Here is a 20014-nt window from a genome sequence, read left to right on the forward strand (position 1 = left end):
GCTCTGCCCTTGCATCGTAATGGGCTCGGATCGCGGGGTTACGCCGTGGTGGCAATCCCCTGAGGATGAAGCATATGCTTTAGAGCGCTTCGAAACGTCCGCCGCGTCTTTCTCGCCCTTGCGCTTGGTCAGTTTCACTTTCGCCCGTTTTTTCTCGGCGTCCTTCTCGCGGCCTGTATCTGCCGGCGACAGGGGAGGGGGGGGGGGAAGTCAGTCAGAAATTTTTTTATTTTTTTTTTTGGTGAGGTAATAAAAGTTATAAGGAAAGAAGTTATAAGGACAATAGTAGTAGAAATTCAGTAAGACAAGTATAAATAGCAAGATTGGTAGAGAAACCCTAACAAGCTGCTCTCCCTTCTGAGGCAGGAAAGAAACTGAGCCAGGGTGACTCCCACCACAGGAAACAGGAAGTTTGATTTGTTCCTGCCTCCCTGAGTGACAGGTGGGAATCACCCACAAGATGGCCTCCACCTCAGAGGGAGAACACCTCTCCTGTTACAACCCCCTGTACTTCCTATGGTCATACTCTAGGGACCTCTTGCAGGTGCCTGGCCCCAGGATGGCTCGGTTAGCTGTCACCAAGGGAAGGGCCTTCTCAGTTGTGGCCCCTACCCTGTGGAATGCACTCTCTGATGATATCCATGCCCTGCCGGACTTGTTTAGTTTCCACATGGCATGCAAGGCCAAACTGTTTAGGTTGGCCTTTGGAATGTAATCCACATGTCTGGTTTGTTTTTGTTAGTGGCATGGGAGCAGTCATGTATTTTAATAGTCTAACATTTTAATGTAAATATTTTACATTAACATGGGCTCTAGCAGCCAACCTACAGCATGTCACATATACAACAGCCCATTCTCTTCCTATATGATTTTTTTTTGCTGTCAAGTCACAGCTGACTTACAACAACCCTGTAGGGTTTTCTAGGCAAATGATGTTCAGAAGTGGTTTGCCACTGCCTGGCTCTGCGTTGTGACCCCTGATATTCCACAGTGTTCTCCCATCAAAATACTGACCAGGGCCAACCTTGCTTAGCTTCTGTGATCTGACAAGGCTATCAGGTCAGGGCTGTACAAATATAGGTCTTTCTAAACAAAAATACATCAAGAGATGGTCACATGAGTGCCCTAAGCACCTACATCTGCAAAGAATCCAAAGGGCTTAAATGATAGACCGAAAATTACAGTACTATCTGCAAGTATACATGTAAAGTAAAGGTAAAGGTTCCCTTGCTCGAAAGCCAGTCGAATCCGACTCTAGGGTTGCAGTGCTCATCTCCGTTTCAAAGCCGAAGAGCCAGCGCTGTCCGAAGACGTTTCCATGGTCATGTGGCCGGCATGACTACATGTACAATGTGCCATATTCTCTATTCCTTCTGTGGCATACTAGGTCAAAATATTATCTAAGATTGTGCGGTTAGTACTTTGCTCTGCAGTAGCTAAAAGAGCTTTAGAGGATATTTATGTCATTCTCAGTATAACGCCATCAAACTCCTTCTCAAACAGGTTTCTCTGCCATTAGTCAAAATCTGAAAATGCTTTATTTAATTGCTCTTAATATAGTGGGCATCTTCTCTTCCAGGTTCATTTGGCAAACGTCCTACCAGCAGTCTTACAAAAAACTGCATTTTCACACTATGACTAATAAGGAGAATCGGGGAACAGAGAAGGAAGGGAATTTATCTTTTATAGCCCAAATGTTTATGTAATTATTAATTTCACACAAGAACTACACCAAGGTTTTCTCAACGGACTATAGTGTTCTGAGTTACGTTTCTTTAAGACAGAATCCAAAACTTTCCAAGGGGATTACAAGTCTCCAAACAGATGTTTTCAAGGCTCAAGGCTTCCTTCCCACCTTGTTTGCTTTTCCAGAAAATAAACTGATTAATATGACTAGTCAGTCATTCAATACTGTCTGACACAGAACATGACTGAACACAGCAGGAAATTCTTCTTCTAAGTTCCCCCCCCCCCCGTAATTGAAAGACACAGTCTAAAAGCTAATGAAGGTACAGGCACTGTCAAATGCCCCAATTTTACCTAGCTGTGCAATTTCTTGTTGTTGTTTAAAGGCTTAGAGTGAACTGGTTTGCGGTTTGAAAACAGACCCTCATGCACAGCAGTTCTTCACAAGCCTGGACAGAATCAGGTTATACCATTGCTCCATTCTTATAGAATTTGTAAGACATAACATTAATGCAACATGAGGTGCTCCATCACAATGCATCACTGGAAAGAGTTAAAGAAATTAATACTAGGTAGGACAAACAGAAAGGAACAATTAACGGCAACAGATTCATCACACTAGGAAATGCTTTAGCTTTCATCATTCACTCAGGCAAAACTGGGGGGGGGGGTGCGCAAACGGAGAGCACTTGGAAGAAGGCAATAAAAATTAACTGCCTAATCCAACAGTGAGGCGCCATGGCGCTGTAAGATTTTGCCCCATTGCAAAAGTCAAGAATTCCCACAGTGCCACACTTTACACGGTTTATGGGATCCTGAAGTGTTAGCATTTTCATGCTGGCCAAGGCTGCTTTATTTTAACGGCTTTCCTATGGGAGAAAGGTTACAGAAAATCATGCCTCTTTCACGACCAGCAGGTCTGTTAGGCTGAGATGGTTGTTCTAACAGCATCACAATTCCCCCAAAGGTTATATTTGTATTTTTCCTTACGTGAAGCTCTTTCAAACCAACTCCATCCACGCAGACTCTTACTTTGAACTTAATGGCCATGCATTGTCATGGGCACATTCATATTGAAACCAGTGCTAAAGAGGATATTCTGTAAAGTGTTCAGCTGCAATTCAGCACCCTTTAATATGACTACAAGTTCCATTGATTAAAAAACAACAACACCTGCATATGCATATACAGAAATTAATCCACTCATGCATTAGATTCTCTACCACACATGCTCTCAATTCAGTGTATGAGGTATAGCACCTATATAATTTTCTGTAAAAGTCATTGCAAATATGAGTCTCTCATTTGAAATACCCAGTTCTACAAACATTAAGAGGTTCCAGGTTTCCAGATGAGGATTCTCAGGTTGGGTGGCTATAAATGGTCAAATCTTACATTTTCTTCCAAACACTTGACCCAGTTCCATGTACATATTTTAAACTAGTTAATGCAATAGAACATTTGTAAACTCATGCTCATACAAGCATTCTCCATACAAACCTCAGCATTTTAAGAAATGAGTCATTCTTACATTCATTTCAAAACTGACTAGGAAACCCAATTCTGTCTTCCTGGTAAAAGCAAAGACCAACTTCTGAGAAGCACTATATAAAGTCTGGCAGCATCTGTCCAGTATGTTTGAACAACTTAAACTAATTTCTAATCCAATAGAAGGACATAATGTATTGAACAGGAACTACAGCGGTCATTTAAAAATTGTTCAGATGATGCTGAGATCATATCACTCATATTTGTGATCAGCAAACCCAAAAACATGTAGAAGAATAAAATATATTGGGTGGGTGGCACTTTGTTTTGTTTTTTGCTTTGCTGCCACATTTGACATCATGTTGACTATTTCAAAAAGTTCTAGTATGCCATACATTTCAACCAAATAATATTAGGTGGGCATATTTCACAATGAATTAAACACTGAAATTCTGTAACCAGATTCCCTGACCCCACATGGTAGTTCACATGCTCTTATAATTCTGAATACAGCCAAAGCTACTGTCACCAGACTATATACAATACTCTAATCCAGACTTTAAAAACACAGAAACAGGAATACCTGAAGCTTTTTCTTTCTAGTAGTCTGATCTGAAAATGAGCTGGATTCAGGAAACAAATTCTTAGGTATTGCCCACATTTGTTTTGTAGTTTCAGCACTAAGGTCATGGTTCAAAATGCTTGCCTAACGTTCCACATACTAGTCACCTGGGAGTTGCGTTCCATGGGTTCTCAATTTTATTGCTGTAAACTCCTGACATCATGGATATGTCTCCCAATGGTGAAGTTAAAAAGGGAAGGTATGTTGAGATACTTACTCTACATCACTAAAACTTCTGACCTGTTAAACTTCTTGATCCTTATTCCACATCTAAACTTTACTAAGTTTCAAAACATCATTCCAAGTGAGCCAAAGGAAGTCTGCTATACAGGAGTGCTACAAATTATTATTAGTGGCTACTGCTGCACAGTTGTAGCCATTCTACTTTCTTAATTCTAATGCTGGAAAAAACAGTATTGTGGAGTTAATACTTTTTAATCTGTCATTGTGCTTTTATTTGCCATTTATGACATATGGCAGCCTGTCAACCTTACATGCTAGGAGGGACTGCCCAGATAAAGTTGGGATGTCAACTAATAGCTTTGCTGGAAAACATCATGGGCTTACTGGCCTGCTAATATCTGCCATGCACACTTGCATCAAGCAATCAAGACTACTCTTACAGCAAAGGCTGGCAACACTGTAAACAGCTGAGTGGGAGATAAGATAAAAAAGATTAGCTGTGTTGGTCTGAAGCAGTAGACCAAAGTTTGAGTCCAGTGGCACCTTTATGACCAACAAAGTTTTATTCAAGGTGTGGGCTTTCGTGTGCATGCACACTTCCTCAGATGCATGTACAGTTATTAAATGTATAGTTATTCAGCTCTACTATAGTTATTGCAAATTCATTAAGTATTAGGTAAAGAAGTGGAAAATTAATGTTACACATAACTTTATAATATGTTCTAATACAATATGTCTTCCAACTGGAAGGGGGTAAAAAAAGGTTCAGCTACATTTTTTGACAAGTGACAGACAGCTCCTGAAACAGAAAGCAATAGGTTTCAAGTCTCGAGGGTATCGCTTTCAAATATGTCAACGTTCTAAGGGTGGATCAGTTTTCCCTGCTGCAGGCCTCCTGCTGAGAGGTGAAGTCCCAAGAAAAACACAGCAATCCAACAGTAAGCCTTTGAGGTGGCAGGAACCGAAAGAGGTTCAAAGACAAGGCTGGTCAGTGGGTAGCACCTCCAAGCACCACTAAGGTTAGAGGTTAGTAAAGCAGGAGCCACTGTCCAATAAAACAGTGTTTGGAGAGCCCATTCGGCAGATAAATTGAGGATCTGTTTACACCTTTCCCAGCTTTCAGAGCTACACACTGATGCTTCCAACTGTGATTTGGTACAATGTCCCCTAGCATCTCCCTTGGTCAGCAGCTGCCCTGGTTCTAAGACTTGGTCACTTAAAACCTGGCTGGAAACTTTTAATTTAAAAAAAACACCCACTACCACAACAACATTGATCTTGCCTAAGATTTTTCATTACTGTCAAGAGATAGAAGTTTTAATTCCCTTGATTTAGCACAGTTAGACAAAGAAAGTCCACTGTCAATCATACACATGAAGTTTGCCAGATTCCTCTTACTTCACACAGGTATTTCTTGTATTAAAATGCTGTCTTTTAGTCAAGAGTACAAGTGGATGCCTCTTATTTAACAGGGCCCTCAGCTTCCACAACACTCCATTAAGTGAACCGATTGTGAGAATTTTGCTTTAGCTGGCAGTGCATGATTTATAAAGCAAAAGGTGGAACAATCCATCTCACCCAGAAGATGAACTCTTTGTCTCAGCAACCGTAAACCCGGAGTGTGAGAACTGACTTATTACTCATCATGAGAGACAGGCACTTAGCATGCTCTGAAGCACTATTTCTTTCTCTCACCTTTCAGGGCTGAAGCTGGGCACTAAAATAAATTTAGATCTAATCTATGATAAATCTAGGTTTCAAATCACAATTCTAGCTGAGGCCCACATTAAACTCTGAACTTGTAATTAATAGATGTAGTAGAGAAGAACATTTCACATTTGGGTATGGTCCAATAATTAGGAAAATTCTCCACAAACATTCACTTGGCTACTTAAAAGTCAAATGATTGCAAAAGTGTGCATAAAAGTTTAACTATCCAACAATTTTCTTTAAACAGTTGACAAAAATGTTCCAATGCATTCCCAACGACTCTTGTTAATGTAGTTATCCAATTTTCCCTAAGCAGCAATCAGTCAGTACTTCTGACCAATAAATTAAGGTGCATGATAGACAATTTGCTTGTTCACTGCTTTTCCTAGAAGCTTGTATTAAATGTGGAACAGATTTACATGTTAATATTATAGTTGCACTCTGTAACATGGCTTATTCAAAACATTGTACAGGTATATGCATATGTGTACATATATACACACCTCTTCTATATTATAGTAACCTCAGTAGTCATTTTTTAAAATTCTTTTACCCACCTTATATGAATAACTTGTAGCCTATTGAATACTTAGATACACAGTCCTCCCTTCACTGATTGGTCTTTTTGTATGTACACAACCCTTTTTCTCTCAGTATATGACTACATACCACAAACAAATAAGACCCAGCTATTTTCCACCAAAAATAGCACACTGAGCCTTTTTGCCCTCCATCCCCCTCACATACATGGAAGCAACAATCTGCAGTAATATGGAACAGGGTGGAAAAACAGATGAAATGATGTCACATGCAGAATTGTACAACACTGGAAAGTAGAAAGAATGAAGTAATCCCAAATTTGGTGTTATGCTCGCCTCCATCAACAGACACATCACTGTACGAATTAAACACACATGCTTTTGCACACATTTGCACATTTTCCCATCTATGTCTCTCATGACTACTTCAGACATGATCAACCTCCTACTTATACTCACAGCAGTTTAATAAAGAAAAATAGTGTGCAAATGGCACATAATGGGGTTTAGATAAACATGACTATTTTGCTGGATGTACACACACTGATAAGCTATGATTGGCCTAATTATTTAGACACTTAGACAAAATATTGCACTTCAGGAATGTTCTAACCCCCAAGAAGAAAAAATATAGTTTAATCTCTCTTTTTTAAAAAAACAAAGGAACAAAATAAAAAGTAAACTCCGTTGTACTCATGAACATGAATGCACAGTCTCCTCTTTTGCAGAAAGAAGCCATAGTATAAGATGCTTCTAACCCCCTAAATGAAAAGCTAGTTTCCATCTGTTTTTAGAGAAAAATAATCATCTGTTCTAAATAAACAGGTGGATTGGATTTAAAATGCCCAAAATGTTAGATTCATAATACAGTATTACTCATAATTCCCAACTGATAAAATTATGGCATTTTAACCAAAAGTGAGGGTACTATTTTAGGGTCAGACAGTAAATTATATATTTAAAAGCCGTTCTGGTGTGTTACTGAAATACAGAATTTTTAAAAACACAAAGGATGACCTTTCCTTCTAACAATGAAAGTCAGCTTCTGAACTACTGATTTAACTTTCTTTAATATTTCATAGTCATCTTGGTAACTGGTTTATTATTCATATTTAAACCACTAATCAGTTTAAATGCAAATTATGAATATGTACATTTTCCAACTGGTTGTCAGCCACCCTTAGTTAAAAACAGCGCACTTAAATATGGGGATCCAGGAAAGGGATTTGTCACAGGGAGTTCAGCTACAACTCCCCTACCATTTCCATGCTAGTATTCCTGATATGTCAATTCCTTATTTGCTGGTATTTGTTCAAGCACTTACAAATCAATGCTGCTTCTGCCTGAAATTAACAGATGTTTGCCCCTAATCAAACTTGCTCAGTTTGCCTGTATGCTATTTGACTTAACTTTCAAACATCTATTGTGCTATTCATATTGATTTCTGCAAAATACTGCTTTCCAGGATAGGTAGTTTTGATGAAGTATGGGAGCGCCATTTGGGCCGGATCAGGGACGGAGACGGCACGCTCCCCAGATGTTGAGGTGGGATCGCGTCCGTTTGCTCCGCCCCTGTTCCGTCCCGCTCCCGTCCCAAATGGGCTCGTATGAACGGGGCCTAATATGGGCTCTCTTAATGTAGTGGATTAGTCTGTAAAATTCAGCTGGCTTGCATCCAACATGCAAAGGATGAAATAGGATACAAAACTGCAAACTTAAATCAGAATTTAAGACAGACTGGAGTAAAAAGGAGAAATTAACTCCTTTACACAGAAGCCTGGAAAACTACATTGCACTAAAGCCATTCAACACATCAACACTCACTCATATAACCTGAGCTTCTTTTCTTCACCTTAGTAACATATGAAGAACAAGAGAATCAGTGCTAGGTCTTCCAGCTGTTGGAAAGGTTGGTGTGGCATATGTGCTGAGAAGTACAAGGAGTAACTACTGGACAGTGCTGCAGCCTTGGAGCCACAGAACTTGTTTTGCCTTTTGGTGCTCCCTCTCTTCTCTGTTTTATTATGACCTCCAGTGGACATGACATATAACAATAATTTTGGGAGTGGAGGTCTTTGCCATCTGTGTATATCTACTGGCACATCCCTCCCAAAGACAGAGAATTAAACTCTGGAAATTCTTTGGGGAAAAATGCCAGCCTTCCTAAAGTCCTACCATAAGATTGCTTTATAACATTATAGCTATGAGAAAGGAACAAATAGCCTTGCAAGGCAAAAAACATGGATGCAATCCTTATTTTCCCATACGCATCACTGTGCTAAAGCAATCATTTGTAACTGGAGTTCTTTGTCCACATAGGGAATTCAGTCGCAAATGTTTGCTACAGTACAACACCCAATGGTACATGGATGCAACCAAGGTGATCAAGGGACAAAGACCAATTAAGGAACGTAAACAACAACAAAAAAGATATTAAGTAAACACCAGTGATTCTACCATTCCTCTCATTCAAAATATCACAGAATAATACAAATACCACTCCTGGTATTAATAGTCCCCCACCCCTTCCTTTTCCAGTCTGTTTCAAAGATCTTTCTCAAGAGGCATAAGAGTGCTGCTGCTCACTTGACCCATCTGATAAGATGGTAAAGTGTTCGAGCTTGACATTTACAAAGGTAGACTTCTAGGGAGGCACTCTATGAGGATTAATGTGGGATTAGCCTCTCCAGTCACACTACCTAAAATGCTACAAATGGCAAAGGATAAAAGTTCTTTTCTGTGTGATAATAGTTCCAAAAAGCACAGAGACAGATGCTGTCTTCCCTCTGGAAGGAAAGATGGATGGGTAAAAGTCAAGTACATTAATTAGAAGCCTTTTAAGCACCTTGCATTTTCCTGCAATGTATTTTCTTACCCTGGTACTTTAATAAAAAAAAATTAAAGCCCATCTTTCAAAATCCTGCCCATCCTCATCTTCTCACAGATGTCCAAATACAGACAGAAGTTCAGCTGGAAGTTGATACTTTGCTTACTGATGCCTAACGTGCCCCTCTACAACACATAAATTTACCTACAGCCCCATCATCATATTCCTTACAACCCCTTTGGCACAGAACTTTTTCTCAAGTTCTGAATGAGAAGTTTCACACGCTGGCATACACTGCCTGGAGCCAGTAATAGCTCATATAGCTGTCAGCAAACTGATAAGAGCCGAAATTACTCCACAGAGTCCTCTTTAAAAGAGAGCCAAAAGCACCACATTAAATACAAAGGGGGGTGGGGAGGTCACAGAAACCAGTCACTCATGCTGGTTTAATGTGGCATTAAAACAAATAAATTATTTACTCCTGCAAATGTCTCAGTTGACCTGGAGACTGAAGCCTGCTTAAAAGGTCAGAGTTGAAACACTTGGAACAAAAGTAAAATTGCTGCCACTGCAGTGCCTGTGATGTGCTTCTTCTGAACGCAGATGTCGGTAAGGCACCAATCCCACCCATTAATGGCAGACTGAGTTTGCTATTTGATAGCATTTTAAAAAAAAGGAATCAAAGTACTTTGTTGTAATTTAGCAGCATAATGCATAAGAAGCCCTGAGCCTTTTTTTGCTCATTTTCTAATACATTTCTGAATGGGATTTCAGAAGGCCAATAATGTTTACTAGCACCGGGCACATTCCACCAGGAACTTCTATGGTAAAAGAACGAATGAAAGTGTACAAAGACCCAGCACTTAAGAAACTGTTCTTTTCCAATACAGCTCGCACCTAGTGTATTGTATTCATTTCCTTAAGTGATTCCCACAACTGAAGCTTTAAACACTTTCAGGCATCACAATATATTAAAACTGATATTTTGAGGACCTGAAACAATTACTGACTCTATCACTACTGGCACATAAGCATATGGTTCTGCCTTATATGGAATCAGACCAAATTAGTAATGTCTACTCAGACTGGCAGAAAATTCTCCAAAAACTTAGATAAAGGTCTTTCACTTTCTTACTACCCAATTCCAGAGCTAGCCCATCCATTAAGCACACATAGGCCTGGAGCACCATAGGTGGAAGGGTGTCCAAATCAGCCCTGTTGTTGCTCCATGGCACCACCAGTAGGAGGCCCCCTGTCCCAGCAGAAGCCTGCACCTTACACCTTTCCCACCTTTCATCAGTGGATGGGGTGGGCCTTTTCCAGGGCTGTTTTAGCCTCCCAACATGCCCCTGTTGGAAAGGGTGTCACTGAGCAAGCCACAGCCCCTTGGTGAGGGTGGAATGAGTGGGTAAGGGGGAGGAGTGACAACAGCTACCCTACAGGGTAGGGCAGGAAAAGGGCAGGCAGTGGTTTTACCAAAGCACAGGGGGCACCAAAGTCATTTGCCCAGGGTGCCAAAAATCCTTGGGCCTGCCCTGCCTGATTCTTTTAGCTGGTGAATCCAGAGACTGAGCCTGGGACCTTCTGTATGAAAAGCAGATACTCTTGTAACAGAAACAGACTGATTTGCAATATTAGAACAAAAACAAGAGACTAATAACATATTGCATGCAAACTTGTATTACTGGCCATTTTTCTTCCCAGGAGGAGAACCTATTTGAAGTAGAGGTTAAAAGAGAAGACACTTTATCTTTTTCCTGTCTGCTGCTTTGGTAATCCAAATTGGTATCCCTCACAAAGCCTTCTCCCTTCCCACATGCATATTGGGTTCCAAATGCATATTTGAGAAGGCAAACACACATTTTGAATTCTGCCAAGGGAAGAGAAGTTTCGAGTAGGTGTGATTTGGAGTGGAGAAGCAGAAGTTGGGTACAGATGCCTTCCCAGCATACTCACTCAAAATCAACCCTCTCCACAGAAGGAGGGAGGAAAGAGGAGTGACCTTGAATCTCAGTTACACATATTTGCACATCAAGTGTAGCTAGTCTTTAAGCATGGGAGTAAATCATGAGTGCCTGTAACTGAAGTAATCTGATTCAAAATACAAACAAACAGAATAGTTAACATCAAAAGCTGAAAAGGAGAACGGTTGTCCTAGAGGTATGGAATTCAAGCAGTAAAGTGCTGTGATGAATTCTGTCCTTCTCATTGTCTCTGCTACTTATGCGTACATTCACAGCCTTTTTATACAGCCTTAGAAACTTCTCATAATTCTCTGCTCATTTGCAACTCAGAGAACTGATGAAAAAAGCAAGGACTTTGTGGACTTCCTACCCACACTTAGTAGTGTCCAGATTTCAGGCTCCACAAAGGGAGGGCTGTTTGAGAAGAATGCTTACTAGGTAGCTCTTTAGAAATCAGGCTGGCAACAGAGCTGCTTCACAGACATAGGGTGGTCTCTGAAATCCATGTGTTCATCCAGCTTGATATCAGTTTCATAAGTTCAGCTGGCTCACATCTCTTCCAAGTGGCAAGTCTGTTGGGGTTAGATAAAGCCAGAATAAAACTCTGGTTTCTGTAAAACAAAAAGGAGGGGCTCTGGGAAAAAAAATGGGGACATTCTCTCCAAGCACACATGGCCACCATATTTTTATTCTTTTAAGGCACGACTGTATGGGATTTAAGCATGAACACAAATCAGCTTCCAGGATTAGAAGTCAGAGATGTGTCAAGATTCAGGTGGGGTTGGGGCCTTGGTTAACAAAAAGTTTAGCATGCTTGATTATAAAAAGTTTAGAATGCTGGGACTGCCCAAGGTCTCACTGAAAGCCAGAGACAGCAAAGAAAAGGAGGGTGGGGAGAAGAAAACTCAAGCCTCCCAATTCCTAGGTTTTGATTAAACCAGAAAATACCATGGCTCCTTGCCTCTGATTTATATGGCATATGTTTTCCTGGCAGTTCTGCAAACTAAGACCATGTTGAATAAAGTCTGCCTTCATAATATCCAAGATCTTTTCCTAGGGGCTAAAGTAACACGTGAACATATATTGTACATTCATTATAACAGCAGCACATTAATACATAAAGACAATGGAAAGCATTTTTCCCTCACCAGCAGAAACATACAAAATGAATTTCCTAGCTTTTACATACTGCAAATTTATGCTATTTCTTTTTTTAAAAAAGGTTTCTGTAGAGACCAAGGCACTGGACTTCCAAAGCAGCTTTTAAAAATCTAAAAAGCAGTCACACACAAATGGATGCATAGGAGTCAGAAAACCATTTGTATTTTCTAGCTTAAGATATACTTGGTATGCAAGCAGCAAAAACATGAATGAAACTGGTCACTGAATTACCAAGAAACCGTTCCAGTTGAGACATTTTAGAATGCCAACTGCCACCTCTAATTAGCTGTCTCACTCAAAGCAAAGCATTTTACAGCAACTGATAAACAGCCATTTTAACACTTTTGTAAAATATTCTAAGTTAAAGAAACATGTTCTAATATGTTTCCATATATTAGAAAAAAATGGTTGTAATCTGTGTTTGGGGTCACTGACTCAAATTAACAGTGTGGAACAACCTATATAATAAAAACCATGTTAAACTCACTATAATGTCTGAAAATTCTCTTATACAATCCAGACATTTTGCCTCTTCTATCTGAGATTCAACACAGATAACTTAGTGGGCAAGGAGTGCGATCTGACCAAATTTCAGAAAAAAAATCAGCTGTAAAATGGTCATGCTGAAGAAGCTTTAACATACTTCCTGAAGATGGCAGGGGTGGTGTTTACAATGTTTTTTCACTCCAAAAACATACCTTTAAAATTACTATTACTATTTTATGGTTTCAGTTCTATCAACAAATCATGATTTTTCTAGGAGGTTATGCTGTCAACTGGTTTGATGGGGAAAAAATGAATTTTAAGTTCTGACACGTGCAGGATTGGTATTTAAAATCTGTATCAGTGTTAGACAACATATGCAAACATGCTTGGTATGGTGCTGGAAGCCAGAAAGAAGTACTGGTAAAACGGTATTCTAGAGTATACATGGTGTCAGTGACGCCACAGAGGTGTGAAATGTAAAGCTACTAGAAACAAAGAAAAAACATTCATTCCTTCAAATCCAGTACAGGTTGTGCATATGAACTGTAACTGAAAATATTAAATATTAGTTAAATACTAAACAACTGCTATAAGTTATAAAAACAGAAAGAAAAGAAAAATAGAAAAAGAAAAGCAAGCTACAGCTAAGCACTAACAATTAGCAGTTCTCCTACCAAGACTATGTTTGGATTAAAATAGACCATACAGTAATCTTGAAAGTAGCTAGAACACTTTGTATAATCTTATTTGTTCTTAATCGCGCAAACAGCTTGCACACGAAAGTTTATACCTTGAATTAAACTTTGTTGGTCTTAAAGACACCACTGGACTCAAACTTTGTTCTGCTGCTTCAGACCAACACGGCTACCCACCTGAATCAAACTGTAGAACAGGAATATTATCCTCAATCCCCCTTCCTCCCCACCTTTTACCACTCGGGTTCCCACCAGCCACAAGCTAATGTATAAGCTTTCATGGAGTTTCAACTTGGAATTCTCTTAGCAGTTTCCATTAAATATGATAATGTTCCCCTTGCTCTTTGCCAGTCCTGAAACTTTATATTCTGGTGATTTTGTTTAATCATGGGTGCTTGCACAGTATCACAGAGGTCCATGCCTTTCTGACAGGCAAAAATGAAAGGAAAGCATAGAGAACAAAAATCTACAGAATCAATGTGACAGCAAACCAAAGCACCCTCTTCTCGCCCCCATTCCCTTCACATTAGAGAGAAAACAAGTATGGTTTTAACCTTTGTGTCGAGGGCCATCTTTAACCCATCACTTCATTGTGAAATAGCTTTACAGCCAAAAAACAAGAGACAGATAGAAGAAGCAAACAGCTGTTGAGCAGGTGGTGGTTTACTTCAGGCAAGCTAATGCTGTGAATCCACAGACTTGCTTTGCTATTCAGCATCTATGCTGGAGACCATTTTCTGACTATAATTCCTACAAAAATTACATAGCCATACAATTCTGGGGAAATTCCACAGACACTTTAACATAAGGATCAACTAATAAACAGGGCTGGCAACACATGCAATGCAAGTATGTTCTATTCACTGCTTACATGAGACTTCACAACAATCAGTGGCAATGTGTGGAATGCCATGTTGTATTTTTCCCCTGGACATTTATATTAATACAAAGGCCCAGGCCCCTTAGAATATGATCCTTGCTCCTTTGAATCTGATCTTGGCATACTTTCAGCCCAACTTAGCAACCTACACACTCCCTTTCTATATACTAGCAGAAGTAGTTCTGCTCATGCTAGAGGCTGAATCTAAGTAAGCAAAATTATTATTGCCGATCAAAGAATTTTTAGTTATATAGTTGGTTTAAAAACCAGATAATCATATTTAAATTAATTTTCATATTACAAGACTTAATAAGAGTGCCTTTTTGAGATGTGGAAGTAAAAGGAAAAAACTTGACATTTTCATAAAAGCTACCAATATTTAATGAAGTACATGTAACATTCTCTCTTTTGTTCCCTCATACATTAACATGCCCAAACCAAAACAGCCTCAAAAACCAAAGTCTACCCTTAACTCACAGCTCCATTTATTGAATTTACATTCCCCAATTGAAATGTTCTCTTTTACTCAACTAAATATTTAACTGATTAATCCATGGATTAAAGCTTGTAGCCTCATAAGTGATAATAAGGTTGGTGAAAAAAGCATGCAAATAAAAAAATGTGCCAATATAAATACAGCCTAACTAAAAAGGCAGCAGCAGGATAAACTGGCTACAGAGAGAGTGAAAGGATTCTCAAAAAAGCCAGCTATGCATTTGTCAAGGGTTTTAGGTGTGGGATAGCCTTACTTGGAATTGGGGAATTGATCAGATGAACCACTGGAGCCCTTCCAGCGCTATGATTCCAGAACACTGACAGATGTGGCTCTAATTTCATCCCTACATCTTTGCCAGATGTTGCATCCTCTACATATCAGAAGGAATAAGGGGGAGCTACACTTACAATCATTCAGAAACTGTAGCAGGTTTTAGATTATAACTGATGCTATTATGGTTACTTCCTACAACATTTCCACCACAAGCAAATGTTTCTGCTGAAACGAGCAGCCTTGCATCTGTAGAAAAAAGTAAATATTGCTAATATGAAGAGCTAAAATGGACATCAAAACAGTCACATCCGTAAACATGCTTACAGCAAAACCATGCTTTTGTTGTTATAAAGGTAACAGTTTCTAGCCTAAGCACATTGGAGTATTAAACCATTTTGTTTCAACATCTAGCAAGGCTAAGAACAATTAGCATGAATAGAGGGCAGAGAGACCTCTTCTGGCTGTTTGACATATTAGTAAAGTCTCAAAGCACAGGAAAAATCTCAGTAGAGTCACAGAAAACATACATGGAAGTAACATGAGTTAAAAGCAATCCAAGTAGCTCTCACATTATCCAGCAGCACACTAGATTTCTCTGCACTGCTTCAAGTCAAGAAATTTGCATATGAAAATTCCTATTTCTTCAAAATACTGTTTTTTATATTCACTGGAAATGTTTATGCTTTATTTCATAGTCAGATTTGTTGTGTTGTTACAGTCAAATTTCTTCCTCTCTCACAAAGCTTGGTGCAGACAAGCCGATCATATCACAATTAAAGTAGTTTATGTGCATGTACATGGAGGCATGTACTTAGGGAAATGCTCCACTGCTTCAGCAATCTGGATTACATAACCTGAAAACTACTATCCAAGACCTCCTTGTTTCCATTTTGTAGTGTATGAGCACTGATAGATCTCTATTAACTTCAGAAATGCATCTATGGAATGCATTATCGCTAAGCATACAGATCTTGATTCAGATCACCCAGCAAACAAAACAACGGTACACTGGCCATGAGATGGTTTTATTTAAATCTTTGTTCACAACACTGTTATACTGAAACTGTCAAGCCTGAGGCTTGTTTACAGTATCTGTAAGTAGAACTGTATGTGCTCGGTATGATAGAAAAACATAAGTTCTATATGATGAAAAGCTACATTCTGTGACTTACATGAACCCTAAGAATAAAGAAAAAGATTATTGTTCTGGTTAAGAGGAGAGGGGTACTCTAGCATATAACAGCTGACTGCAAAACCTTACTTTCAGTGTCTTGGGAAAACCTCTTAAATCCCACATCTATACAGAATCACAATGCAGACAGAACTGCAGATCTCACAAGGAATTCAAGTAATGCATGCCCATACTAAGTTCCTAACAGTGAAGTGCTAAATAGAGTTGAAGTCAATGGGCTTAAAAGGGTGTGATTCCATTTACGATTGCGGTGAGCCCTGTTAATTCAATACTTCAGAAGAAAGCCAGAAGGGCAGAAAGCCTTAATCGCAAAAGATTTGCAGTAGCTTGGACATCTACCCTTTGTTGTGTGCAGCAACACCTACAAACCAACCCCACCAAGTCCAACTTCCATAAGTAATAAAATGCAATGATCAAAGATCCAAGTTGACAAGGAACCTTTATTAATCATTCTTATTTTGATCCTGCTTATCATTTCTAGAAAGTAAAGATCTAACCCACGTTAGTCCCAAAGTTACTCAGACCAAATTCCATTAACTTCTGTGGGACTTAAGCTCCATGTGATGTCAGATGCAGCTGATAATCACATTTTACAAATTCAGCAGGGTTGACCACTGTGAAACAGACGTCTAAAAAGTTTCACTGTATTTACTCTGTACAATTCATCAACATACAATATTCTGCACCCCCTCTGAACAAATGTCCAAACTGAACACTGAAATTTGAGAAAATAAAGATTATTATGCCACTTGCCCAATTTCACAATAGCCAATTATGAAAATGTGTTTTGGCTCCAAGGACAATGAACTAAATCCAAAGAACTGCAAGTACAGTGAGGCTTGCAAAATGGATCTTTCCCCCTTGTAGCCAATTAAGTTTCCTCCCCACCCCAAACTCTGCTCCCAAGAATGAGGGGCCCCTCTCAGTACAGAGGGGCTTGAATTGACCATCTGCAACAGAGGGGTGGGGAAAAAATTATCCACCCACCCCTCCACTGCCAATGGAAGTACTGGCAGAACAGCACCGCTGGATCTGGCCGTGGGAAGAAGAGTAGTTTTTTATACACTTTCCTCTACCTTAAGGAGTCTCAAAGCAATTTTCAATCTCCTTCCCTTCCTCTCCCCACAACAGGAACCTTGTGAGGTAGGTGGGGCTGAGAGAGTTCTGAGTGAACTGTGACTGGCCCAAGGTCAACCAGCAGGCTTCATGTAGAGGACTGGAAAGACAAACCTAGTTCTCCAAATTAGAGTCTGCTGCTCTTAACCATTATACCATGCTGGCCTCTCAATATATGTCCTCTACTAAGTTAATTCTACCTGTCTCTGCATCTCTTCAATCTGTCGCTGGGGTATGCTTTGCAGGATGTTGTACATATCAGACATCTTTTCCTCAGGTATCACTACAGAAGCTCTAAGGTAGAAACACAAAACAGGAAACAAGTAGAATTTCAGAAAATGCTGCCCAAGAACATTTTGTTGATCTATTTGTACCACCAGCTCTCCTTAGGCAGCAATATGTTTCAAAGAAAGGCAAACAGGCTTCCAAATTTGCTAATTCATTAGTCCCATTAAATTGTAAAACTTTTTCATGGAGCCAAATTGATAAGCCCAGCCTAGGGGCGGGGGAATGGACAGACAGTGAACTATGTAAGTTGAATAGTAATAGCTGGTCACAGGTCACCCTCTCCACACATATTCCGACACCATATAAATATAACACTCTGCCCATGAATGTACATACCATGAATGCACATCGGTAGTCTTAATGGTTTGTTCAATGACAACCTTCTACACTCACATAGGATACAAACAAACGGCCACTTACACCACCGCTCTGTTACAGAGAGAGACCACTGGGGGGGTGGGGTAACATCTTTCCATCACCCCAGCCTTCCCCCGTTACACAAGATGTTAGGAGTCTATGTGTGCATCCGTAGAACTGATTTTAAGTTGTTTTAAATTTGTATTTATATCACGTAATTTTGTATACTGAACGTACTTGGTGCCTTATGTGAGCCGCCCTGAGCCCGTTCGCGGGGAGGGTGGGGTATAAATGTCATAAATAAAAATAAAATAAATAAACAACACACAGAAAAATTACAGAAAATGTACCTTTTCCAGTCCAGAACTTCAGAGAAAGGCAGTATATAAGAATCAGCTATGACAACAGGAATGCATCCAGCCTGAAGGACATCACTCAGCACAGCTTGTCCTAAGCGGGCACCACGCAAAACCACACAAAACGTAGCTTCCTGTTAAGAAATGGCATCAAATGTAGACAATGTGAGGAAATTTATTTCTGTAATATACACAACTCCCTTCCTTACTCTGGTGAGGCAGATTTCCCCGTCAGAATGCTGTTCCCCACCGTGACTGAGCAGCCTCTTAGCAGCATATTTTAATTACAGAATTATAACTTTCTGCATGTCCCACCTTGTGATAGAGAAGTTATTTAACCAGGCTAGAGATTTATTGTAACTAAGCAGGGGCCCTCTTATAAATCCCGTTGGACATGGCACTTGACACAAAGTAAAGTTCAAACAGAAAAGTTGATTTTATTGAGCAGGCACAGTTGGGTTAGGAATAGGGCAGGGGACAAGAAGTTAAGGTAAATCTTGTTTATACAAATTATAATAATATTTTGAACAGGCAACAAAGTATAGTTGAAGCTTATATTCTCAGAGACTCAGTTCCTAACTGAGAGGTTTGTTTGCCTTGGAGATTTCTTTCAGCAACAATGTTTCATATAGTTTCCTGGAAGTTAGTACTTTCTTCCTATATCTAAATACTTCCCTTGTGGGATTATAACTTCTTCTTTTTTTAACCCTTGAGCAGTCTAAAACTGTTTCCCTTTTCACACAAACTAGGGGTCCCTTCTGAGCTGAACCCTCTCAATAACTGTGTAAGAAATATCCTCCTCTTCCTAGGAGCAATAATCCTTTTCTGTTTGGCTAGACTGGCAGTTTCAACCTACTGTCCAGTCTCTTCTGTCAGACCTAAATGCTGGATCAGGCCAATGGCCCATCCAGTCCAACAGTCTGTCACACAGTGGCCAAAAATACCAGGTGCCATCAGGAGGTCCACCAGTGGGACCAGGACACTAGAAGCCCTCTCACTGTTGCCCCCCCCCAAGCACCAAGAATACAGTGCATCACTTGCCCCAGACTGAGAGTTCCTATCTATACCTTGTGGCTAATAGCCACTGATGGATCTCTGCTCTATATGTTTATCTAATTCCCTTTTGAAGCCATCCATGCTTGTAGCCACCACCACCTCCTATGGCAGATGAATTCCATGTGTTAATCACTCTTTGGGTGAAGAAGTACTTCCTTTTTTCTGTTCTAACCCGACTGCTCAGCAATTTCATTGAGTGCCCACGAGTTCTTGTATTGTGAGAAAGGGAGAAAAGTACTTCTTTCTTGACCTGCTCTATCCCATGCATAATCATATAAACCTCAATCATGTCACCCCCTCAGCCATCGTTTCTCCAAGCTAAAGAGCTCCAAGCGCTTTAACCTTTCTTCCTTTTATCATTCAACCCTTTTATCATTCTAGTTGCCCTTTTCTGCACTTTTTCCAATGCTATAATGTCCTTTTTGAGGTGTGGTGACCAGAAACAGTACTCTAAATGAGGTCACACCATTGATTTATACAGGGGCATTATGATACTGGCTGATTTGTTTTCAATTCCCTTCCTAATAATCCCCAGCATGGTGTTGGCCTTTTTTATTGCAGTCGCACACTGTCGCAACATTTTCAGTGAGTTATCTACTACGACTCCAAGATCTCTCTCTTGGTCAATCTCTGCCAGTT

General features: G+C 39.8%; 1 protein-coding gene across 1 annotated transcript in view; it reads right to left on the reverse strand.

Moving 5' to 3' along the window:
* EXT2 (exostosin glycosyltransferase 2) overlaps positions 1-20014 on the reverse strand; it is a 125451-nt gene that overhangs the window by 74186 nt on the left and 31251 nt on the right. The window contains exons 6-7 of the mRNA XM_015425727.1: positions 18314-18453; positions 17519-17612 (exon numbers count right to left, since the gene is read on the reverse strand). Of these exons, the coding sequence (XP_015281213.1) occupies positions 17519-17612; positions 18314-18453 (234 nt within the window). The remainder of the gene's footprint in view (positions 1-17518; positions 17613-18313; positions 18454-20014) is intronic.

The sequence above is a fragment of the Gekko japonicus genome, unplaced genomic scaffold (assembly GCF_001447785.1).
Source record: "Gekko japonicus isolate JY-2015 unplaced genomic scaffold, Gekko_japonicus_V1.1 scaffold1611, whole genome shotgun sequence".
In the NCBI taxonomy this organism is placed as follows: Eukaryota; Metazoa; Chordata; class Lepidosauria; order Squamata; family Gekkonidae; genus Gekko; species Gekko japonicus.